Here is a 25,846-nt window from a genome sequence, read left to right on the forward strand (position 1 = left end):
AAATAATTCACAGTGGCAGAAAGTTTGCTATCTGCCTAATTTTTAAGACATTTCAATGGGAAATTGAGCTTCTCTAGAGAATATTGAAGAAATATATTTTTCTCCACACTGTCCTCATGTTTTCTCTTCCCTTCTTAAAAGCATTCAGTCTGTTTACTGTATTTTGTGACACTATTGTGCATACATCTGCATGCTACTTTAGGGGAATGCTCTTTCTCTTTTTGGAGGAATTCTAACACTTGTGATCTCTGCACTTTCTTCCTGAGTAGCTCCTTTCTTTAACTGTCCATTTGTCGTAATGTATCCCTGAATGAAGGAACTCACTTCTGCTGGGTGAGAGGGAGAAGAGTAGTTTGTTTTGATCTTAATACTGAACCTTTCCTTGGCTCGTTGGTTTTTATTCTGTCATTTTATCTCGCCTATGAATGTAGTGTCTGGATATGGAAGTGATTTTTGCCTCCTGTGAAGAAAACACTATTTTTTCAACATCGTTCCCTATGAACATTACTGTGCTTGCAAAAATTTGGCAAGAAGTAAAGGAACTATGGTTTAGAAGTAAGAACTAAAAGGGGCAAATAGCTACCCCCCCTTTTAGAATGAACAATGAAGAACTTTGACTTTAAATTTGGCATGATCTGATTTAATATTTTGTCATACCACATGCCAATGAAAAAAAGGAGGAGAGTTCGCTGAATGGAAATCTCTTGGGTAGAGACTCCTGGCAAGCTGTATCTATTTAGCAACATATTTGATATAGTGCCATGTTTAATTAATATTAGTGTCAGTTCATAAAACCCTGCTTCTTGCAAAAGAAAAGAATTCTATGTACAACAAGAAACTTTAAGAAATCTATGGTCTCTTGGTAATGTGTTGGAAGTATCCTTTTTTACTTGTTACGCTTTTTATATTTAAGTACAAGGATGTGATTTATAGAGTTTTCAGCACCAAAATTTAAAAACATTCTTTGAGAGTCTATCTTCTGTTTACCTAGCAATTAACCTTTTGCTGTGGACACATTTCATTTTTCAAACAATTAGGGAGCAGGGCGCGTTGTTGACTCTGTCAATTGAGCATCCAACTTTGGCTCAGTTCATGCTCTCACCGTTTGTGAGTTCCAGCCCCACGTCAGACTTTCTACTGTCAGTGCAGAGCCTGCTTCGGGTCCTCTGTCTCCCCCTCCCTCTGCCTCTACCCCACTCATGCTCGCTCACTCTCTCTCTCTCTCAAATGTAAATTAAAAAAAAAACAAACTGATATGTACTTTAAGCTAAAATGTTTATTATGTCACCACCAATAATTTGTAGCAGTGAAAATTCGTGATTATAGATCTCTTCAGGTATTCTTAAAGTAATCATACTCGCTTGCCAGCTCCCTGCTCTCTGACTCAGTAGCTTCTCTGTTTCATTAGTTTTTCCCCATTTTCTAGAAAATCTCCACTTTTCACTTTGCAGCTAAGATCGGAACTGAGCTTTAGGAAGTTGTCTTGTCCTGCCAGGCAGGTGGGCCAGGTAGCACGTGTGTCTTCCTGTCTGGTGTCAGTACTGAGTGTGGAGAGCGGGGGGCCTGGCGCGCCGTGAAGGAGCAGAGCTGGCTCTCCCTGGCACAGCCCTCAGGATCAGCTCTTGCTGTGGGCTCCATCCTATGGCTCAGTGTGACTTTCCCAAATGGAATGCATTTTTCCCCCCAGCTTCATTCCTTCCGTGTTCTTCCCACATCAGCTGGAAGCAACCAGTTCGTTCTGAATGCTGCCCACAAATTGTCAGCTATTTTGCTTCTTGGGCCCCTCAACTTGTCCCTCGATCTAAGGGACCGATGTGTTTGAGATCCAGGATTATGTTGTTGAGTGAAGCAAATCTCATTTTTGCCGAGGAATGCCTAAAGTTTGAGGCTTGATTCCGGAAAACAAACCATAGCAGCATACATGTGATGAATGTGTATGGCGTGCTCCCCACATGCCCGGCATTATACTTAGCAGGCTGCACCCACTGGCTCAGTGCATCCCCAGCAGCCTTTACAGCAGGTACAATAGGTGCCCACATTTTTTTTAAGACGAGGAGCTGTAGAAAAATTAAGTAGTTTGTTCAAGGTTCTACATGAAAGGGCAGTTCTAAGATTTTGAATCCAGGCAGCTTGACACCATAGTCCTTTCTGTTGACACCATATTCAGCTGGTAGGCAAAGCCTTGCCTGTGTCTTGTGGAATCTTGAATCTCATTGAAGAGTTAACAGGAATTTGATGTTTTAATCTATTCAAACCTCTCTGCTTCCACCTTCTAAGAATGGATTATACTTAATGCAATTTTCCCTGAAAAGGTAGGAATACATTTCAGTATGTAGGGCCATATTCCCTTTATGTGAAGTCACATTACTTGTTATGAAATGTAAAACTGCATCCCTGCTATACTGTTATCTTTATTAAATTAAAAATATTTATTAAGTGCATAGAATATAAGATCTTATAGCCAGTTAGTTCTCATAGATGATTAGGTTTGGTTTTCTCTTTCCCTTTATGAAAATCTTAACGGCCTCAGAAAGCAAATGAAATTCAGAATGAGTTCAACGTGAATTAGGAGGCTCTAGTATATGACGCCGCCCCCCCCCCCCCCCCCCCCCCCCCGCCCCCCGCCGCAAGTATAGTGTGACTCAGGATTCTCTTGGGTGTGAAAAAGTACAAGAAATGGTTAAATGCATTAAAAACCCTCATTAATGGTCTCCTTCCTCTCCCCCTATTACTTTTTCGAGGCCATCCGTTGGTAGGCATAGGCAGATAGGGAGTTTGAGGCCCAGTCCTTGGACAGTTGATGATCAGCAAAACTTAGTATTGCTTCCCAACTTTTTGTGTGTTGTAGCATATGCAGAAAATGATCATATTTTCTCTGGGGTAAACAACTGAGGTTTCTTGAGACTGGAGGTGACCCACTGCCCCTGACCCATGGCCTTGGGTACATCTGTAACCCATTTCTAGCACACCAGCTGGAAGGCTCTGCCATGGCATATGGCTGCAAGTTTCTAAGCATGTTACATATATGAAAGCAATCTGTAAAGTATAATGTGCTATTTTATTAATAATTATTATTAAGACCAAGATTATTTGTTATATAAAAAGACATTATATACTGTGATTTTTTTTTTTTCTGGTGGTTTGGGGAGCCCTTCTGAGAAAACCAGGTGCAGACGCCAGACTAATCGTTGGAGTTAAGGTCCTATGTGTGATATGGCACAGTAATGAGGAGAAGTAGAAATGCTGACGGTCCAGGGTAAAGTGCAGTCAGATGTTCTGCCACTGAGCTATCACCTATCCGGGGTGATCCGGTGCAGGACTTCTTATAGGAGATCAGACAGCCAGTGAGATCTGTTAATGGTTTCACTCTTTCTCCTCATAAGATTTCTTACCCTCTTTTGTGCCTCTCCCAATTCTTTCTTTTCTCAAGTTCTGCTTTGTTGGTGAAGTCTTTCTGTAGGTCTGCTTCTCGCCCAGGTGAAGTTCACACAACATCCTCTGTTCTATTGTAACTTGTACATACCTTTGCTGATTGTGTCTCTAGTGCTGTATTGTTGTCTGTTTCACATACTGTCTTTCCCCGACTAGATGGTAAGCCCCTTTAAAGTTAAGGCCGAATCTGATTTAATTATTGTAGCCTGAGCTCCATCTAGCTCACTTTGTCACTTTCCATTGTTAGGCAGGGCTTAAATGCTCTTTGAATTCAGCTGAAATTTGTCTCCCTGGGCCTTTCTCACATTAGTCTTCATTTGAACATCCGAAACAACTCTAGAGTTACTTTTATGTTAGTCATTCTTATATTTGAATCATCTACCATGTATGGTTTTATATAGTGTTTATTGCTCTGGACTGAACGTTTTTATTGTTGAAATTTTGCCTCCCTGGTTCTTCTTTTCATTTTTTTTATTAGCTTCCTTTCCCTCTCTCAATGTAGAAAATCACAGAATTTTAAGAATTGAAAGGGGCTAGAATTTACCTTGTCTTGGTCCTTCATCAAACTAATAATCTTTGCCTATTTGCTGATTGACCAAGATGGAGAGACAGAGATATTTTGGAACAACACTATATTTTGAGTATTTCACTCACGAAGAATAATGAGGAAGTTTAGATATGGTAGATTATAAAAGTTCTTCATCTTTCATTCTGTTTTAAAATATATGCGCTGCTGGATGTCTTAAGAATGATGAGCAAAATAGATGTTTGATGCTGAAGCAGTGCATCCACGGTACAAGATCTTCAGATTTTTATAGCGTTAGCATGAAGATTTGACTCTAAAGCCACCCTGCCTGGGCTTTAATCCGGGATCTACCACATACCAGTTTAAATTACTTAATCTTGAGTAAATGACGTAATCTCTGTGGATCTTGGTTTCCATATTTGTAAAATAAGGTTAATAATGTAGGGTATTGTGAGGTTTAAGTGCCTTAGTACTTGGAAAGCACTAGGAGTAATGCTTGGCGCCTCGCAGGTGTTCAGTATGTAGTGACCGCTGCTGCTTCTAGCACCATCCCACTGCCAGTACTGTTGAGTTACGCAAGCATCTGGTGAGATGTGGGATGCATCTGTGTCATTTCTGGTCAAACCTTACGAACTTATCTTGTACTTGTGATGTAAGCCTCTTATCTTAATAAGAGGCCCAACATATGATGGCCTACATCAAAGCATGATTTTCCCGGCCCGGGACCACGTCTCTGCAGGACTGAGTATTTTGTTTGTCATAAGGTTTTACTGTCGGAACGTTAAGAAATGGCCCATTTAAGAAAGGCCCATTAGCTTTTGGAGTCTGTTCCTTTGAGACCAACTTGCTAGGAATCCATTTCCTGACTTATTTAAAAAGAGTAAATTCATTTTCTTCATTGACGTTCTGTAAACACAATACTTGCAACTGCTATTTTGTGGAATATAATGTTTTAAAGTGGATTTAATTTTCCTTAGTAAACCGCTTTTAATAATGCATCGGAGTAAATTTTCTTCCTCTGGCCTCAGGTTGCTATCAAGATCATAGACAAGACCCAGCTGGATGAAGACAACTTGAAGAAGATCTTCCGGGAAGTTCAAATAATGAAAATGCTTTGCCACCCCCACATCATCAGGCTCTACCAGGTAGGCTCCCTAGCGGGGTAGCGTGTGGCAGCGAAGAACCCACGATGGTCACCTACGTGTATGGCTGCCTTTGAAGAAAAGGTGTCTGGGTGAACATCTACAACTTTTCTTGGTTTCTATGTTCCTATGTTTATCCCACTGTTTCCCCCACCATTTTATCTCCCCACTCAGCACTCATGTTTTACCTGGCTCTTTACTAGCAAGACCTGCCTTACCCATGTAGGTTTTTTACATTTGTTCTTTAAAGCTTGGGGACCATTCTTTGTGAGACTTACACAAAAAGATTATTCAGAAGATGACAAGAACGTATTTATGTAGGTCCAAATCCTAAAACAGGATGGGAAAGCCAGAAGGAAGAGAGAATTCTTAGGGATGAAAAGGTAGAGGTGAATATAACATTATCTTTTTATAACATCACTTAAATGCTCATTTCTTTGATCCCAGTATAACTTATGATGGCAAAGGATATTTTAAGTATGGCCTCTTTAATCAGTCAGCACCTGCCTCTTTTCTAGTAGGGTCCTAGACTTCGTTTTCTAAGGTAGCACTTGATTATTTTGATAACCACAAGATTGATTTTGTGTAATGGAAGAGACTTCTATTCTAGTTTCTTACATTCCCAGGAAGCGTGCACATTTCACACCATCCTCAATGATTCCCTTACTGCAAAAGCAATAAATCTAATGGCTGGAATTTCAAGCCAGATAGGAAGAGAGGACCTTGCCTTAGCAGGCTGGTGGAAGAGATATTTTGGGAGAGGTGGGGCTTTGGGGTGCTTCTCAAATTGCAGTGTGTTGGCAGTCACAAGCTCTGCCTCCGCATGGGGCCAGCCCTGCTCACTGCTTTCCAGCAGAACAGCCATCACCTAGTTGTTCAGGAAGTGGCCACCCACTCGGTTCATTTGGTGCTGTTAGTCTGCTGTAAAGGTTACTGGCCCAGACATGGCACCGCGTGTGAGGGTGGAGGCACAGTGGGCAGGCTTTCAGAGTCTGTTAAATTTATGGAAAGGAAAGCATGTTGTGATGTTAGTGTGTGTGGTTAAGGCTCCAGCTTTAGGGTTCTTTTCTGGCATCGGCTTCTCACATAATGAAGTGAATTAGATCAGCAGGAGCAGACTTGTTGAAATTTATCAGACCAGACTCTGTTGAACCACACCTACGGTGTGCCCCAGAAGCAAACTCGTGAAAGCTTCCTGGTGTTGCCTGAAGACTTATGTCTGCAAACTCGGAGGTGTCTAACCTCTGTTTCCTTCCTATCCTGATTGACTGAGTAAACTTCTTGACCTCGCATTTTAAAATAAATCATCTTTAAATAATTGTAGGGTTTTTAGGCTGACTTTCCTCAAGAGGTTAACTTGTAGATATTAGCCTTATAACTGAATTCTCCAAGTTTATCTTTCTTACCCAAGATTTCGTTAACCTATAAGAAGTCTCAGTTTCAGGCCTGACTTTGAACAATGCGCTCTTTTAAGCTTTAATTTTGCTCTCTGGCAGCTAGTGTTGTTAATGGGGGATTCTGAGCTGCCAGGATGAATGGCTGTCAAATTGTCTTTATAAATAGTATCAAGGTAGTTTTCAGGTAATTTGCCAAATCATCGGTCTCAGTTTGTAGAGGAAGCCAAGTATAGGTAACCGTATAGGAAAGTTTTTGAACTATTGAAGAAGTTAACGGTAAAAGAACATTTGTAGTCCAGAAAAGACCTGGGAGTCCAAAGGAGATATACAATATGACGTTAATTTTCTTTCTTTTTTTTTTTTCTCAACACCTGCATATATATAGAGCATTGACTTTTTGTTGCATAAATCAACATACAGAAAGATCTTGGAAGCAATGCATGTAACAAACAATGAGCTAATACCACCAGTATATGGTTTTTAAAAATTAAAGAGAAAAAAGTACAATACAGTTATTAAATTGGAAAAGTAATGTGCACTTATATGACGGACTACCATAAAACTATACCAAAGAAGAGAAGAAATTTACTATTATTACACGAAGTGCCTGTTACGTGATATTGATGTGTAAAGATACCAAAGATCAAGTAACTGGGAATTAATTGAGCAGAATAGTTACCAGTGAATTATGGTGAAAGCCTAAAGCTGTATTGCCCAGTATGATAGCCACTGGCACACATGGCTATTGAGTATTAATATGTAGCTACAGCAAATGAGGAACTGAATTTTTAACTTCATTAGTTTTAATTAATATAAATACTGAAGCCGTTTATAATTAAAATTTTTTTTGAAATTTGGACATTATCATGTCAAAATATGATAATATTTTGGACATACTGTAATAAATAAAATATTAGAGTTACTTTCACCTTTTTAATGTTTTTTTTTTTTTTTTTTTTTTTTAATTTCTAGGAGAGAGAGAGAGAGACAGCGTGAGCAGGGGAGGGTCAGAGAGAGAGGGAGTCACAGACTGAAACAGGCTCCAGGCTCTGAGCTGGCAGTCAGCACAGAGCCTGACGTGGGACTCGAACCCACGAATCGTGAGATCACGACCTAAGCGAAAGTCGGACACTTAACCGACTAAGCCACCCAGGCGCCCAACTTTCACCTTTTTAAAACTTATTAATATGGCTATTAGAGAAGCTTAAATTATATATGAGGCCTACATTGTATTTCTGTTTATCAGCATTGCTCTAGAATGATATGGAATAAATGACTTACGAACAGTGTTTCCTTTGGGGGAATAGGATAGAGAGGGCTGGGAAGAGGAAGATCTTTGGTCTTTTGTTTATATACCATATTTAAAAAATTGATCATGAGCACATATACTTTAAAAAATACTTAACGATAAAGGTAAAAAAAAGGCAGAAAGGACTGCCAACACAATAAAACTAAATAAAAAAAGGCAAAATAGGGACCAAAACAAAATGCAAGTGAGTGATTTATACTGCAGTGTTGAATATTTACATCACTCTTTCCAATTTTGGAGAAATGGGTGGCAGGGAGGAATGTTGTCCTGTCCATTGAAAAAACACATCCAAATGTGATTTCTGTGCAGTTCTTAAGTGATTCCCACCATTTTCCCTGGACTTTTTTTGTTTGGGTTAGGTTTTGAGGGAACATTTTGGAACTTGAAGTGAGCAGTGTCGAATGTGAATTTTCTGGTTTTTGGCAGCTTCTTTGTTTCTCAGTTTTGTGGAGCTTATGAGATGGCAGAGGCCTCATGGAACAACGAAATGTCCGTCTCGAGTAGCAAATCCTTCCTACTTTTAAGAACGTGAAGGGATTCCAGGTCCCCCCTTTCTTCTTTATTGCATTTATGTCTGTTCCCCCTGCAGTGATTTAAGTTTCCTGTAAGCAGTAATGGTTATTAATATTTTAAATGACAAAAGAGGAGTCATTAGTTTCTCTTCCTATGATATCAGCCTGTCATTTGTGTCACTGTCTGTCGCTTTCCTGCCTTTGTACCAGGTTATGGAGACAGAGCGGATGATTTATCTGGTGACAGAATATGCTAGTGGAGGGGAAATATTCGGTAAGTACCTCTATTGCATTCTTTAAAAAGCTTTTGAGCACACTGTGGCAAACCTAAAATAGCCATTCAATGCCTTTGTCACTCGAGTGGCCGTCACTTGATGCTGTCCTTCGGTGCTGCCATTTTGGATGAAGAATTTTTATTTATTTTGGTTTACCTGTGTAAGTGCCTTCATCCTCTGTCCGCAACGGAGGTGTTCTGTTTATTTCCATCAGGTGGTGGCAGTTGATGGTAAAACCAAACATCCCTACTGAACAGAGGCAGGCACCTGGGGGCAGGGGATCTTGTCGTTGTCGCAGCTGGGCCTGGGGTCCCCGCCTGTGGCAGAGCCCCCCGCAGTGTGCGAAGGAGCCCCTTGGAGCCAGCTGACTCCTTCTGATGTGCTCTTTAAATTTCATTACGTAAAATGTGTGACTGTGACCCTTACAGCTTCTGGCTCCCTTGATGATTCTTGGAGTTGGGGAGGTTTTGTCGGCGGTAACTTTTTCTCCTTGAACACTTAGCACAATATCAGAATTAAACAGTCGGGTTTGTTACCAGGAAACCAGACTTTTTGAGGTGGTAAAAATGGGCCCAAAAAAAAGGTTGGGATTTTTTGTTTGTTTTCTTTTTTTTTTAACAGTGATAAATGGAGCCAAGTAGAGGTAAAGGCTAAACTTCTCAAATATAGATTCACGTATCTTTTCATTTTTTAAATATTTTTGTTTGTTTGGCAAGTAACTACAGAGAAATGTTTCCTCTTATACTTTAAGTTCATCTAGTTTATTGTTTGGGTTATGTTTTAGTTTAAATTGTGGGCAAATTTTTTTTTTTTTTTTAGTTTTTAAGTACATTTAAAAGTATGAGATAACTTTTAAAGTAGAATCTTCTTTTTTTTTAATGTTTGTTTTTGAGAGAGAGACACACAGAGCATGAGTCGGGGAGGAGCAGAGAGAGAGGGAGACACAGACTCCGAAGGGGGCTCCAGCTCCCGAACTGTGAGATCATGACCTGAGCTGAAGCAAGACGCTTAACTGACTAAGTTGCCCAGGAGCCCCTAATGTAGAATCTTCTTATTAGTGATTGGTCATCTGTGACTGTATGTTTTGTGTGTGTGTGTTTGTGTGTGTGTGTGAGAGAGAGAAAAAACTTTTCCCTAAAATCTTATAATTTAGGCCTAAGAATCTTCAGAGTCTTTTGTAAAGGATGTATTGTCATTTCTGAATAATATTTCTCATTGGCTTTGTGTATGTGCTTATGTGCAATAGTGATCTTGAGAGAAAAGAGACCTTATCATCTTAATATTTTATAATAAAGACCTAAACCCACTGCATATCAGCAGATCTGCCTTGCTCTTCAGAAAAACAGATTTTAAAAGTATAGAAAAGATAATAATGCCCCGGTTAGAGATTTTTTGTGTGTGGAAATGTAGCTTAAGGCATGAACAAACAGAATAGTACTTCTCCTAGGATTATTATAAAAGATCCAGATGAGGAAGAAAATGATGTATTACCTAAATAAATCATTGTGACTACACAGGGGTATGACTATTGCATGAGCTCAGGTTTTTAAGAGGATAGGAAGGTTTATACAAGATGAAAAGATAGGCATGATCAAGAACATGATCTTTGGAGGCAGTTAGACCTGGTTTTGAGTCCACTGCTGGCACCCTATTTGCTGTTTTGATTGGAGCAAGTTATTAAATGCTTCCGGGACTCATGGTCTGTAAAAGTGAGGTCTTTAATATCTGCCTCACAGTCGTGAAGATTAAATGATACCACACGTCTAGAGCCCTAGCACTTTGCTTCCTCCACTTCCATGTTAAAGAACAAGTGGGCAATTGACATCTGACAGCATGAGGATCTCTGGTGACCCTCTTCCCAATGAAACATGGAAGGGATGAAAACCCCCAAAAGCATTGTCCTTCGTGTGAACAGCAAATGAAGACATTTATTCAAGAGCATCTATGAAAATTTGGTAAGAAATGAGAGTGTGTGGTTTTTAAACCAGTATGCTCCCTCCTTACCAGCTCAGTGAGGGGGAGATTCCATTTCAGACCACAGGACCCTCCGACTCTAACCCAGACTCATGGCTCGTGGGGGAACAGGATGCCTGCTGTCTCTTCAGTCCCCAGCTGCCTGTTGCTGCTGAGTCCTGGGTGAATGTGGTTCCGGAGCAGGGACTCCCTCCTTCTGCCTAGCCTCAGTTGCGTAGTTTGGTTGCAGCACACTGAGAATACTGGAGCTCAGACTGTTTTTGCCCAGATTGTAAGTTGGTAGTTCCATCCCATGAGAGGAAAACTGAGAGGACCCCAGACTGTGTTCCTCTCCTTCTGCTGAGCTCTCCGCTCCTACCGTGGGAGTGCCACTCAGAGAGAACTTTGCCATTGTCCCCCACAGCTGGCTTCAGAGCCCTGGCTCAGAGATTTGCCTAAAGGGAGACACAGACCTTAAAACATAGCTCCCGATTCATTCCCAAAGGAACTGACTTTATTTGCAATAGAGTATGAAGAAGGTCAAGGCTAAAAAGCACTCATAACAGTGGAGGTTGTGGCAAAGGCATTTGTACAGGCTACACCATAGGAGATCCAGGGAATAAAACATCACAAGAACCTTCCAGAGATCAGAACAAAAATCAAACACTGATCTCAGAAACTATTCCTTCAGAGGAATCAGAATTTGTTTGTTTAAAGACCAATTTATTCCCCAGGACATTGTTGAAAACAATAGAGCAACCGGCCAGCAATTAATGGAGTTTAACAGCTGGGTGTGGTTAAGGAAAGATAGGAAGAGAGCCCTCCTCAAGCACTGTGATCCAATGATCTGAGGGTAACTGTGGATATACCAAGTCTCTGCTTCCCTGAGGAACAACATCAGAAGCTGAACACTGTTTATGGGAGAGTAAACTTCACTGAAATAATCCACTAGTCATGAAACAAATAAACAAGCAGGTAACAGGAACATGTTCTGGAAGGGGAAAAGTGTACCAGTACCCAGAGGTGCTATGATATATTATCTAAAATGTGTAGTTTCCAACAACAACAAAAATATGAACCATGCAAAGAAACAGGAAAGTATGACCCATGTACTGGAAAAAAAGCAAGCCAAGAAACTGTCAGATTTATTAGAAAAAGACTTTAAAGTAGCCATTATAGACATGTTCACAGAAATAAAGGAACTCATGATTAAAGTAGTAAAGGAAGATACGGTGACAATGTCACATCAAATTAGAGTTTCAATATAGAAATCATTTTTTAAAAAATGAACCAGATGGAAATCATGGAATCAGAAGGTAAAATGATGAAAGAAAGAACTCATTAGAGAGGCTTAACGGTAGATTTGAATTGGTAAAAGAAGTGAACGTGTAGATAGATTGATGGAGATTATGTAATTTTAAGAAGAGGGAGAAAGACGAGGAACAGAGCCTCAGAGAAATGTGGGGCACTATGCAGTGCAGCAACATAAGCCTAATGGGAGTACGAGAAGACGAGAGAGAGAGAAAGGAAAAGAAAAAAAAATATGCAAGGAAATAACGGCTGTGAACTTCATAAATTATTGAAAAACATTAACTTACATACGCAGAAAGCTAAACAAAATCCAAGAAGTACTCGGGGTGCCTGGGTGGCTCAGTCGGTTGAGCGTACGACTTCGGCTCATGTCATGATCTCACGGTTCGTGGGTTCGAGCCCTGCTCGGGCTCTGTGCTGACAGCTCAGAGCCTGGAGTCTGCTTCGAATTCTGTATCTCCCTCTCTCTTTCTGACCCTCCCCCTGCTCATGCTGTCTGTCTCTCTCTCTCTCTCTCAGAAATAAAACATTAAAAAAATTTTTGTTAAAAAGTGTACCAAGATGTACTAAATGTAGAGATCCTCAAACAGATATGTAGTGAAAGAATAGTGAAAGTCAAGGACCAGAAGGAAATACTGAAAGCAGCAAGAGATAAATGACATGTCTCTTAAAGCGAACCCCATTAGGTTAACAATGACTTTTCAGCACAAACAATGCAGGCCAGAAGGCAACAGGATAACATTTTCAAAGTGCCCAGAGGAAAATATCCTATTAAAAAACCAAAATCTTATGCCCAGTAGAGGTGTCTTTCAAAAATGAAGGCAAAATAAAAACTTTCCCCTACACTCAAAATCTGGAAGATGGGGCTCCTGGGTGGCTCAGTCAGTTGAGACTCCAACTTGATGTCATGCATGGTTCGTGTGTTTGAAACTACCTCCCTACCCCGTGTCAGTCTCTGTGCTGTCAGTACAGAGCCTGCTTCAAATCCTCTGTCCTCCTCCCCTACCCCAACTCACATGCCTTTTGTCTCTCTCTCAAAAATAAAAAACTGGGAGAATTCCCAGATAATCAAGAATGTAGAGTCTCACTTTACAAGAAATACTAAAGGAAGTTCTTCAGGGTAGAAGCAGGCACCTTACCCCAGATGGTAATTTGAGTCTACATAAAAAAAGAAAAAGCACCAGTAAACGTAATTATGTAATTGTAAAAGACAGGGATGCAAAGTTTTCTCCTTTCTTCTCTTGTCAAAAATCAGTTTTATGAAATAATATATATAAAATGCAGTCCCTATAATGCAACATATATGTACTATATTTGCCAATAACAACCCAAAGGAGGTGTGTGATAAAAACCACACTGGGCTAAGGAAGTCACTACAGATGGTAAAGGAAAATGATAACAATGTATTGTTGAGTCTGTACCATTAATTGATGTGATGTTTATTGAACAGTTACTACAAAAGGGAGTAAAAGAAATAGAGCTATAAAAAATAGTTCCATATAGTCCCTGGAAAGTTAAGCTAATAGAAGCTAGGAGCCATTTGGCTAAGATAAAGTATATATGGTAAGCCCTAGAGCTTCACTAAAAAATGTTTTTTAATTATAATGTAAAAAATTATTAAAGAAATTGAAGTACTTCCTTAGAAAATATTCACTAAATGAGGCGCCTAGGTGACTCAATTGGTTAAGCTTCTGACTTCAGCTTAGGTCATGATCTTGCAGTTTTGTGAGTTTGAGCCCCACGTAGGGCTCTGTGCTGACAGCTCAGATCCTGGAGCCTGCTTCAGATTCCGTGTCTCCCTCTCTCTCTGCTCCTCAACTGCTCATACTCTGTCTCTCCCTGTCTCTCAAAAATAAATGTTAAAAAAAAATTTAAAAAGAAAGAAAATATTCATTAAATGGAAAAGAAAGTAATAATGGAGAAATAGAACAACAAAAATGACATGAAGTACAAAGAAAACAAACAGAACAGCAGACCTAAATCTTTTTTTTTTTTATTTTTTTACAAATAGTTTATTGTCAAATTAGTTTCTACATAACACTCAGTGCTCATCCCCAAAGTGCCCTCCTCCATGCCCATCCCCCCCTCCCCCCCACATCCATCAGTCCTCAGTTTTTGTCAGCATTCAAGAGTCTCTCACGGTTTGCCTCTCTCCCTTTCCCCCACCATTTCCGCCCTTCTTCTCCCCCTTGTTCCTCCGTCAAGTTCCTCCTAATCCTCCTATACGTGCAAACATATGATATTTGTCCTTCTCTGCCTGACTTATTTCGCTCAGCATAACACCCTCAAGGTCCATCCATGTTGCTACACATGGCCAGATTTCATTGTTTCTCATTGCCATGGAGTATTCCATGGTATAGATAAACCACATCTTCTTGATCCAATCATCTGTTGATGGACACTTAGGCTCTTTCCATGTTTTAGCTATTGTGGAGAGTGCTGCTATGAACATTGGGGTCCATGCGCTCCTATGCCTCAGCATTTCTGTATCCCTTGGGTAAATTCCTAGCAGTGCTATTGCTGGGTCATAAGGGAGTTCTATTGTTAGTTTCCTGAGGAACCTCCACACTGTTTTCCAGAGGGGCTGTACCAGTTTACATTCCCACCAACAGTGTAGGAGGGTGCCCGTTTCTCCACATCCTCGCCAGCATCTAGAGTTCTCTGATTTGCTCATTTTAGCCACTCTGACTGGCGTGAGGTGGTATCTCAGTGTGGTTTTGATTTGTATTTCCCTGATGAGGAGGGATGCTGAGCATCGTTTCATGTGTCTGTTGGCCATCTGGATGTCCTCTTTGGAGAAGTGTCTGTTCATGTCTTCTGCCCATGTCTTCACTGGGTTGTTTGTTTTTCGGGCGTGTAGTTTGGTGAGTTCCTTATAGATTCTGGATATTAACCCTTTATCTGATATGTCATATGCAACTATCTTTTCCCATTCCGTAGGATGCCTATTAATTTTCTGGGTTGTTTCCTTGGCTGTGCAGAAGCTTTTAATCTTGATGAGGTCCCAACAGTTTATATTTGCTCTTGATTCCCTTGCTTTTGGGGATGTGTCAAGTAAGAAGTTGCACAGCAGACCTAAATCTGACTGGAGTGGACCCTTGAGCAATGCCCATCGTGAGGGACTGTGGACCCCCTGCCCCTCCCTAGCATGCAGTCGAAAATCTCGAGCAGGCTCCACACTACCAACACAGAGCCCAGTGTGGGCCTCAATTCTATGAACTGTGAGATCATAACCAGAGCCAAGATCAAGATTCAGATGCTTAACCAACTGAGCCACCCAGGCACCTTGAAGGGAACTTTCTTAATCTGATAAGAGCTCTAAAAAACCCATAGCTAACATTGTGCTTAATGGTGAACAACTAGATGTTTTTCCCCTCCAATCAGGAATAAAACAAAGATTTCATCTCTCTTGACTTCTGTTTAAACATTGTACTGGAGATTCTAGTCACAGCGGTTAGATAAGAAAGACCTATAAAAGGCATCTAGATTGGAAAGGAAGAAGTAAAGCTAACTCGACTCATAGATGACATGATCTTGTATATAGAAGATCCTAACAAATCCACTGAAAAACTATAAGAACTATATAAAAGTTCAGTAAGGTTGCAGGATACAAGAGCAATATATCAGTTATATTTCTATATTCTTACAATGAGTGATCTGAAAATGAAAGAAAGAAATCAGTTCAGTTCACAGTAGCATCCACAAGAATAAAATACTTAGGAATAAATTTAACAAAAGAAATGGCAAATTTTATAGTCTGAAAAGTACAAAATAGTGTTGAATGAAATTTAAAAAGATCTTAATGATTGGAAAAACATCCCACGTTCCTGGATTTTAAGAGTTAACATTGTTAAGATGGCAGTACTACTCAGACTGATGTGTAGATTAAGTACAATCCCCATCAGAATCTGAGCTCACATTTTTGTAGAAATTGACAAGCAGATTATAAACTTTGTGTGGAATTATAAGTGACCCAGAATAGTCAAAAGAGTCTTAAAAAAGATCAAAGTAGGTTAGAGTGATGTGGCTACAAGTCGAGGAAAACTGACAGCCACCAGAAGCCAGCAGAGGTGCAGGAAAGGTCCTCCCCTAAAGCATCTAGATGGAGCGAAGCCCTGGTGATACCTCAGGTTTGGACTTCTTGCTTCCAGAACTGTGAGTGAATAAATTATAATTCTTAGATGTCATCTACCTTGTGGCAATTTGTTTCAGCACCTGGGAAACAAATACTGAAGAAGACCAGATTCTGGCATAATTTCACAATAACTCCCCATAAAATACCAATCATCTATAAAGGAGACAATCAATTACTAGGTAGAGGTGGTGACTAATATTAGCATCATGTGTGATGAAAGTATTAAAGAAGTAATGCAAGAGCTGCCCCTTCAGATTCTTGCTGGAATTAAGTAGGGGGAATGAAGTATTTCAGAGATGCTGTAGCCTGTTCAGAAGATTTCAAGACGAGAGAAAGTGTGGCATGTTTCATATTCTTTAAGTTGTTTTGTATGGTTTAAATATAGGTAGTATGTGAGAAAATGCCTGGAAATGAGGCTGGTAAGATAGGAAAGGCTCAATAAATAATGAAGGGCTCTGAATGACATTTCTGACTTGGCCAACTCCCCTATCGCACCCCCTCATTGCACTAAGTCCTTTCTTAGTAGTACTTATATCAGTTGTGGTTTTACATTTATTTTTGTAATTATTTAATGGTTTTTCTCTCTCTACCAGGCACAAACCTCCACAAATTCAGGGGCCATGCCTGTTTTTGCTCACCATTGTATCTATCCCCATGTCTCTTCTTGCTCTCCAGTTCATACTGGTGGACTCAAATATTTACTGAGGGAAATGATCAATAGCTGTTTACTGAATGAATGAGTAAATGAGCAAATGAACCAAGAGTGTAAAACAGTTGAACTTTATCTTGAATTATTGCCATGTGAGGAAGAGTTGGGTGGAACATGCCAATACCAGTTAGGAAGATATACATTAATATCTGAGAAAAATGAGGTTTTGAAGTTACAAAGTGACTTCATCTCTTTCATTTTAATCTTGAAATACAGATATTTTTGTCATCACTTTACAAAGAAACTGAGATTCAAAGAGACTAAATAATTTACCTCAGGAGTAACTAATACAGCTGAGATTTTAACCCAAGGACTGTCTGACTCCAGAGTACATGTATTACCCCATTTACCAGGTTGAAGAATCTGTTCTTCCATATAAAAGCCTTCAATTAAGTATCCTGGGAAGAATCTTTTATTACAAATATAAACCAGATTTCTGTCTTGAAAATTTAGGTCATGGACATAGCAGTAATCAATATGAAATATTTTTGTATTCTCTTGTTATTAAATCCCTATTGAAAGAGAGAGTGAGACAGATTTTTTTAGATAAGTATTATTACTGAGATTCAGGTACAGGCAGTGGCTTATTTACAGAGCTAGTATTTATAAAATAGCAGTCTCTCCTCTTCTTACATAATAACAACTCCACCTTCTCTTTTTAAGGCTTTTGTGTTATCATTATTAATGTAAAAAAAGTGGCCAATATTCTAAATTTTAGATTAATTAAGCACATCAGGGGTTTACTAAACCTTTTGAAAATGGAATTATTAAAGGAGAAAATGAGTAAGAGTGTATTAAGATGTTTAGATTTCTTACTGTGTTATTGGTGTGAATGGTAGTGTCATTTAGTAAGAGGATGCAGGAGTGAAAAATAGATCAGATGAACTGTGTCACATGGAGTTTGAGGCACCAGTTTGATGGAAGTTGTGCATCAAGTCATTGGAAACCATAGTCTGGAAATCAGGGATAAGATGGAGCCTAGGATATTGTTTCCTTAGCAGAGAGATGATAGTTGTTCATTGGTATGGGATCATACAGAAAATAATAGGTTTAAGGGGCACCTGGGTGGCTCAATAGGTTAGGCATCTGACTTCAGCTTAGGTCATGATCTCACAGTTCATGAGTTCGAGCCCTGCATCAGACCCTCTGCTGACAGCTTGGAGCCTGCTTCCGATTCTGTGTCTCTTTCTCTCTCTGCCCTTCACCCGCTCATGCTCTGTCTCTCAAAAAAATAAACATTAAAAAATTTTTTTTAAAAAAGAACAGGTTTAAGAATAAGACCCTTAGTACCATCAGTATTTAAGTTGAAGGTGGGGCACCTGGGTGGCTCAGTCACTTAAGTGTCCGACTTCAGCTCAGGTCATGATCTCACAGTATGTGAGTTCGAGCCCCACATCAGACTCTGTGCTGACTGACAGCTCAGATCCTGGAACCTGCTTCAGATTCTATGTCTCCCTCTTTCTGCCCCTTCCTTACCCATGCTTAGTCTCCCCCTCCCCCCAAAAAATGTAAAAATTTTTTTTAAAAAGTTGAAGGTAAGGCCATGAAGTACATGAAAAACCTGTTGATGAAAGAAGATTGTGGTACTATAAAAGACAAGGAAAACAGGTGTTTCAATAAGGCACATTATTGAATGATGTAGAAAGGTAAATTAAGATAAAAGCTGAGCGGTAGCCTCTGGCTTTGTGATAGAGATGTTCTCAGTGCTGGCTGTTGCACTAGTGAGGTAAGAATAGAAATCAGAAGTAATGGGCTGAGATCTGAGTGCATAGTGAGGAAGAGGAAGCAGAGTTTTGAAGACTGTTTTCTAAAGTTGATATCTAACATATTAATAACACCATTTAAATTGTGTACTCTAACTTATTCAAGTATATGTATGTAAACTTAAATGTTATATAATATAGTAACTGTAACCTAAAATATATACAGGTTAGACATTGAAAATGATGAGAGAAACAGACGTCACAGGACTTCAGACAATGACAAAGTGAAGAAGTTGGCAAATATCCTATCCAAGGAACAAATACAAAAGTGGCAGGCTTGTCAAAATAACCATTAGGACTCTGAAAATGAATCAGTGACAGACATTACACTGAGAAACTTTAATTCATGAAAATGTTTGGAATCTGTGAGAAGGAGAGTGGGGATCTTTGGCCTTACTGCCTGAGCTCCTGTATCCTTTGCCTTCCCTTCCCAAGGGAAAGAGTAATGTAAGGAAGGCTGAGCTGGCCTTAAAACGAGCAGCTTTGTTGCCAGAGGCAGCTGACTTTATTTGGAAAAGAAAACAAAAACAAAAAATCAAAACCCCCTCATGCCCAGTTGTGTTGTCAGTAAAACTAGCAAGCTCGGAAAGAAACACATGGAAAGCCTTGCTAGCTAGTTCTTGTGATCTTGCTGGGGGCAGGCCACAGAATGGTCACCTAGCCAGAAATTCAGTAGGGAGATCTTGTTAGTAGAGAACCACAACAGGATAAGATAAGTTCTTCATTCACATCTGGCTCACTGGGGGACTGGCATCTTCTGAGAAGTCCTGAGAAAGCCCAGCAAAGAGTAAAAGCTGAGGCCAACTTAGAGCTTTCTGAACTTGGAATGCACTACTGAACTCACCAGTAGGTTTGTCAGTGGAGGGTGAAAAGTCTACTGGCTTAGTCACTTATCAGTGTACACATAGGGATGACGTCAAGGAAGCCATGCTAAAGAATAAAAGTAAGGGAGAGGGTGCCTGGGTGTCTCAGTTGATTTCAGCTCAGGTCATGATCTCATGGTTTGTGAGACAGAGGCCAGTGTCGGGCATCATGCTGACAGTGCAGAGCCTGCTTAGGATTCTCTCCCTCTCTTTCTCTGCCCCTTGCCTCCTCTCTCTCTCTCTCAAAATAAATAAATAAACATTAAAAAATAAAAATAAGAATTTTTTAAAATTTTAGCAGAAGTCCATGGCTACATACCATAAGGAGACAGATTCTCAGATTATTTCTGACAAGATTGCTACAAAAATAAAAACAAATAAAATAAAAGTAGCAACAACAGTAATCCTCAAGGAGAAAAGTCATAATCCAGAATTGGCTAAACATATTACCTATAATGTACAGTTTTATTAGAAAACACTGTAGATGCTGACCTAGGTGGCTAAGTCTGTTAAGCATCCAACTTCAGCTCAGGTCATGATGTCACTGTTCGTGGGTTTGAGCCCTGCATCAGGCTCTGTGCTGACAGCTCAGAGCCTGGAGCCTGCTCCAGATTCTGTGTCTCCCTCTCTCTTTGCCCTTCCCCTGCTCATGCTCTGTCTCTCTCTCTTAAAAATAAATAAACATTACAAAAAAAACAAAAAACACTATAGATGTTAAAGGAAAAAAAAAAAAAAACCAAACATGTGACTATCCTTAGGAAGAAAAGTAGCCAGTAGAAAATTTCTCTGAGCAGGTCTAGATGTTATTTTTAGCAAAAACTTTATTATTATAAATTTGTTCAGACAATTAAAAGAAACCATGTTTAAGTGGAAAGTATGATGACAATGACTCAACAAATAGGAAATCCCAGTAATGAAAAATAAATTATAAAAAGGAACAATATGAAAATTCTAGAGTTGAAAGGTATAGTAACTTAAATGAAAAATTCACTAGATGTGTTTAGTAGTAGATTTGAAGTGGAAGAAGAAAAAACCAACAAACTTAAAATATCAATAGAAAAAAAATCCAGAGTGAAGAATAGAGAGAAAATGATTGAAGAAAAATAATCAGAGCCTTGGAGACCTATGGGACAAGATGAAGTAAACCAATATATTTGTAATGGGAATTCCAGAAGGAGATGAGATAGAAAAAGGGACAGAAAAAAATATTTGAAGAAGTAATGACCAACAACTTCCAAAATGTATAATAAAGCATTAATTTACAGTTTCAAGAAGCTCAGTGAATCTCAGGTGGGAAAAATCCAAGAGAGATCCACATCTAGACACATATTGTCAATTTGCTGAAAGACAGAGAGAGAATCTTGAAAGCAGCAAAAGGAAAATGACTCATCACATACAGGGAAACAACATGATTTATAGTTGAGTTCTTATCAGGAAAAAAAATGGAGGCCGAAGGCAGTAGGTTGACATGTTTAGTAAAAGGCGAAAGATTTATATGATCTGAAGAGAAACCAGAGTTAGATTGACATATTTAGAAGGCTAAAACAACAACAACAACAACAACAACAAAAAACAAAACCTGTGAACCATAAATTCTTTATCTAGCAAAACTATCCTTTAAAATGTAGGCAAAATAAACACGTTCCTAAGTAACCAGGGCCTGAGAGACATGCTATACAAGACATCCTAAGAAAGTGCTCAAGTTGAAAGGAAATGACACCAAATGGCAACTTATATCCACAGGAGGAAATAAAGAAAATCAGAAAAGGGGCACCTTGGTGGCTCAGTCGGTTGGGTGTCCCAGTTCGGCTCAGGTCATGGTCTCAAGGTTCGTGGGTTCGACCCTGCGTCGGGCTCTGTGCTGACAGCCAGCTCAGAGCCTGGAGCCTGCTTCAGATTCTGTGTGTCTCTCTCTCTCTGACCCTCCCCTGCTTACGCTGTCTGTCTGTCTGTCTCTCAGAAATAAATGAAACATTAAAAAAAAAAATCAGAAAAGATGAATATATAGAAAATAAATTACATAAATATACTCTTTTTCCTTTCCTTAATTCTTTAAAAGACAGAAAAAGGCTTAAAGAAGTATTTAGAACACTTTATTTCTGGATTTCTAACATATATTGATGTAATATAAGTACCTAAAGGAAGGTTGAGGAATTGGAGCCATATTGGAATAAAGTTGCTATGTTTTACCAGAATCAAGTCAATGTTAATTGGAAGTAGATTGTGATAAATTAAAATGCATAGTTAATGGGGCGCCTGGGTGGCTTAGTCAGTTGAGCGTCTGACTTTCGCTTAGGTCATGATCCCGTGGTTTGTGGGTTCGAGCCCCGCGTCGGGCTCTGTGCTGACTGCCAGCTCAGAGCCTGGAGCCTGTTTCAGTCTGTGGCTCCCTCTCTCTCTGACCCTCCCCTGCTCATGCTCTCTCTCTCTCTCTCTCCTAGAAATGAATAGAACATTAAAAAAAAAAAAATGCATAGTTAATAATCTGTAGAGCAACCACTACGATAATTTCAGCACCCTAACTTTGAAGGCCATGGTTGAATGTGTGTTGTCTTTTTATTATTTATTTGACTTACATCTATAATTTATTTGAGGGGAAAGAACCAATGGAGCCAGAGGAATGTAGAAATAGGGGAGAGAGTGAGATTTAATGGAACATTCCTCAAGGAGGAGACAAAAGCTGGTGAGAGTGTAGAAGTATTTGTGTGAGATTGATGTTTGGGGGATTAAAGTTTAGAGTCTGAGTACTTAATACTAGTGTTTGAAAGGTAGGAAAACTGTATGCTGAGATGATATCATGGAATGATGATAGCTAAAGGAAATGAAAGAAGTAGATGATCACAGGACAAGTTGACGGACTAAAAGGCACATTGATAGGTTAGCAAATGTTGAGAATCTTAACTTTGTTGGGACTCCACTTGTGGCTTTTTTTTTAATGGGTTCTTTCTTAGCAGTATTTGGCAGCTTAGGTATTGGATTATAGAACATGGTGGGTTTGATCCAGGGTTTTGCAAGGTTGCTTGAGATGATGAATCACGGTGTTTGGAAGTTTCTGCTCCAGATGTAAAGATTATTAGCTGGGAATTTTATCCTTCTGTTATTAGCAGATTATGACACCAAACTGTTTGGGGCAGTAGTTGGCTGCTTGATTCCAACTCAATTTCAGATTTGCTGAGAGAGTTGTAGTGCTCTTCCCCTTTGTGGCAGTCATACTGTATTTAGAATATTGTCTTCCATTTTGAGTGTTGTATTGCACAAGGGATGCCAACGATAGAAATGTGATAAAGATAGCAAGCACTATTTGCAATGGTCGGCAGAAGGGGAGGCTTAGAGAAGTCTGTGGAGAAAGTAATGGTTGAACAGAGTTTTCAAGTATGAGAAGTTGGCTGAGTGGAAATCCGCTTTCTGGACGAGTAACATAGTAAAGACTTTAATGCATGAAACAACTTGGTGTATTTAGGGAACTAGAACTAGTAATTTAGAGCATTAAGTGATGTGCTGGTGGTTTTTGAATTATTCCAGAAGTTTTAAAGTTTCTTTGGAAATGTCTAAGATGCCTTCTCTGAGATGGTAGGTATGTAAGGCAAGGCTTACAGTTCATACTTTCCTCCAAATACATTCAACCACTCCCCATTTTTCCCTCTTGTTCAACAAAAGAATCGTATCTCTCCTTTTAAACCTAATATGCTTATTGAATTTCCACATAATATTTTTAAATAAATGAATCTTTGGCCACTATAATTTCATCCACTGTTAGATGATAGTGAGCCATGGAAGGACTTTAAGCAAGGGTCAGGGCACAGTCCAACGTATGTTTTAGGAAGGGTACATTGGTGTCAAAATAAGAGTGGATTTGAGGGTGATGAGATTAGTGTCTGAGAGAGCACTTAGGCTATTGGCAATAAAACCGATGAGACCTGGGGAGAATCTGATAAGTAGCAGTGTTGGAGACAGAGAAAATGGATTAGTAGTAGAATGGTTAATGGATAAGAACATGGGTAGAGTCAGACTGCTGTGATTCAAATCCTAATTCTTCCACCTAAAGCCTTGTGAACTTGGGCAAGTTTTTAAACCTCACTGTCTTAGTGTCTTCCTCTTTAAAATGAAAATAATAATGGTGATGATGATGATGATGATGATGATGATGGTACTACTCATCTTAGAAGTTGTTGTAAGGAGAGAGAGAGAGTGTGTGTGTGTGTTTTAAAGTTTATTTAATTTGAGAGAGAGGGAGACAGTGTGAGTGGGGGAGGGACAGAGATAGAATCCCAAGCAGGTTCTTTGCTGTTAGCACAGACCCTGATGCGGGGCTTGAACTCATGAATTGTGAGATCATGACCTCAGCCAAAACCATGAGTAGGATACTTAACCAACTGAGCCACCTACATGCCCTAGAACCGTGTGTTTTTAAAGTGCCTCATCTGTGCATAGACCTGTGCAGCATGTGCACAGCAGCATTATTTAAAATAGCTGCAAAGTTGAAGTAAGTCACATTTCCATCAACTGATGAATGGATAAATAAAATGGGGTATATCCATACAATGGAATATTATCCTGTGGTAAAAAGGACGAAGTGCTGATATAAACTACAGCATGGATAAACCTGGAAGACATTGTTACATAAAAGAAGCTGGACACTAAAAACCACATGTGTGAGTCCGTTTATATGAAATGTCCAGAAAAGGCACATCTGTAGAGACAGAAAGTCAGTTCATGGTTACCACGGGACAGGGGTGTGGAGAAGGAAGACTAACTGCTTATTGGTAGAGGGTTTCTGTTTGGGGTAATGGAAATATTCTAGAATTAGATAGTGGTGATGATTGCCCAACGTAGTGAATATATTGAAGCCACCAAAGCATACACTTTGTTTGTTTTGGGGGGGGGGTGCAGAGAGAGAGAGACAGACAGACGGACAGACAGAATCCCAAGCAGGATCTGCAGTGCAAGTGCAGAGCCCAACATGGGGCTCAAACTCACGAACTGTGAGATCATGACCTGAGCTGAAACCAAGAGTCAGACATTTGACTGAGCCACCCACGTGCCCCCAAAGTGTACACTTTTTAAAATAGTTAATTTTATGTCGTGCTAATTATATTTCAATTTCTAAGAAGTTTTTTTTTTTTTTTACAAATAAAAATGCTTAGACTACCAGCTGGTACATAGTGAGCTCTCACTGGCAGCCGTCATTATTGAAGACTTGTAACGTTTCAGGTTCGTCTCTGCAATGCACCCGGCTAAATGTGTCGATGTGCCCCGGTCTCCCTCACATCAGTCTATGGGAATTAGGCTTTGGGTAACTGAAGAAAGCATGTTGATGCTCATGCTGCTTGCTATGCCCTGTATACCAAAGTCCTTTGTCTCCGACCTAGAGGGTCTCATGTCTTTGCCAGCATTCATGCATCTGTGGCATATTAACTTGTTAAATTCTGGTCAAATCTTAGATCCCGTCAGTACTTGACAAAGTCCAAGGGGGCATTTTTGTTTTGTTTTGTTTAAATATAAGACTTGATCTTAGGGTGAAGTTAAGGAGACAGTAGTGAGCAAGATGACTTTGACTATAATCAGTGTGGGAAAGAAAACCGGCACCCCTAGGTCCATGAGTAATAGGAGGTGCTTGATCTGTGAACACAGTTACCAGGGATTGGCTCTGCCCAGAGACAATGGAAGAAGGACATATGTGGCCGTAGGTGTTTTTTTACGTAGAAGAATATGAAGTAAAGTATACTGCCCACCTTCTGTCTAATTTTCTGCCTGAAGTAGGAGGCCAGATCAGCACCTGACAGTTAAAGGTGAAAGGATAGGAACCTAGATGCCTCTGGAGGAGGTGAAATTAGCTGCTCCTGGGAGTGACAGAAGGGAGTGATCAAGGACAGCTAAAAGAGTTGATGAGAGGTCCTAGCAATAGGAAACCATGAACTTGTTCTGTTATACAGGATGGAATGCTTTTTTTCCCTCAGCGGTACTCAGCAGCCTGAGGATAAATGGGGTAAGAAAGACAGTTGGATCGATCAGTATTGGTGGTTTACAGAACATGTGCAGAAGAAGAGAGACATTTGACAGAAGAGTTGAGGCCACTGACAATAAAATAACTAATGTCTGTCTGGGTCATTAGGCTTGGGGTGAAAGGGGGATGAGGGCACATGAGATCAGGATGGATGATATTAAATAGTAGAAACTGAAAAAGCTAGAGGTTTAGATGAAATCGAGAAGGAAGTGTGTTGGGCATAGGGGATCAGAGGGATCAAAGTCTAAAATTGCACTGCTCGATACAGCAACCGCTGGCCACATGTTGCTATTGTGTGTTTGAAATGTAGGTAGTACCACTGAGGAAGTGAATTTTGAATGTGATATACTTTATATGTAAAACTAAAAACTTAAGGCAGTGTGCCAGGAGTTTTAGGCCGGCTGAGAGAGTTAGCTAATTACAAAGTTAGAGCACAGTCTCCAAGACCACCCTCACTTTGACACTAACTGCAAGTTTGGAAATTTCCCAAAACCACCCTTACCTCTGATGATTTG

The 25,846-nt window shown here is 39.8% G+C and overlaps 1 protein-coding gene across 10 annotated transcripts in view; it reads left to right on the top strand.

Annotated features, from left to right (window-relative positions):
- The window catches only part of SIK3 (SIK family kinase 3), a 250,079-nt gene that overhangs the window by 123,884 nt on the left and 100,349 nt on the right, over positions 1 to 25,846 (top strand). For 9 of the 10 annotated variants that reach the window (XM_039229276.1, XM_039229275.1, XM_039229281.1 and 6 more), the window contains exons 2-3: positions 4,987 to 5,103; positions 8,529 to 8,592. In XM_039229276.1, coding sequence (XP_039085207.1) covers positions 4,987 to 5,103; positions 8,529 to 8,592 — 181 coding nt within the window. Of the gene's footprint in view, positions 1 to 4,986; positions 5,104 to 8,528; positions 8,593 to 25,846 lie in introns of those variants that run through there. The other variant, XM_039229285.1, reaches the window with a different exon arrangement.

The sequence above is a fragment of the Hyaena hyaena genome, unplaced genomic scaffold (assembly GCF_003009895.1).
Source record: "Hyaena hyaena isolate Hyena2069 unplaced genomic scaffold, ASM300989v1 scaffold_37, whole genome shotgun sequence".
Taxonomy (NCBI): domain Eukaryota; kingdom Metazoa; phylum Chordata; class Mammalia; order Carnivora; family Hyaenidae; genus Hyaena; species Hyaena hyaena.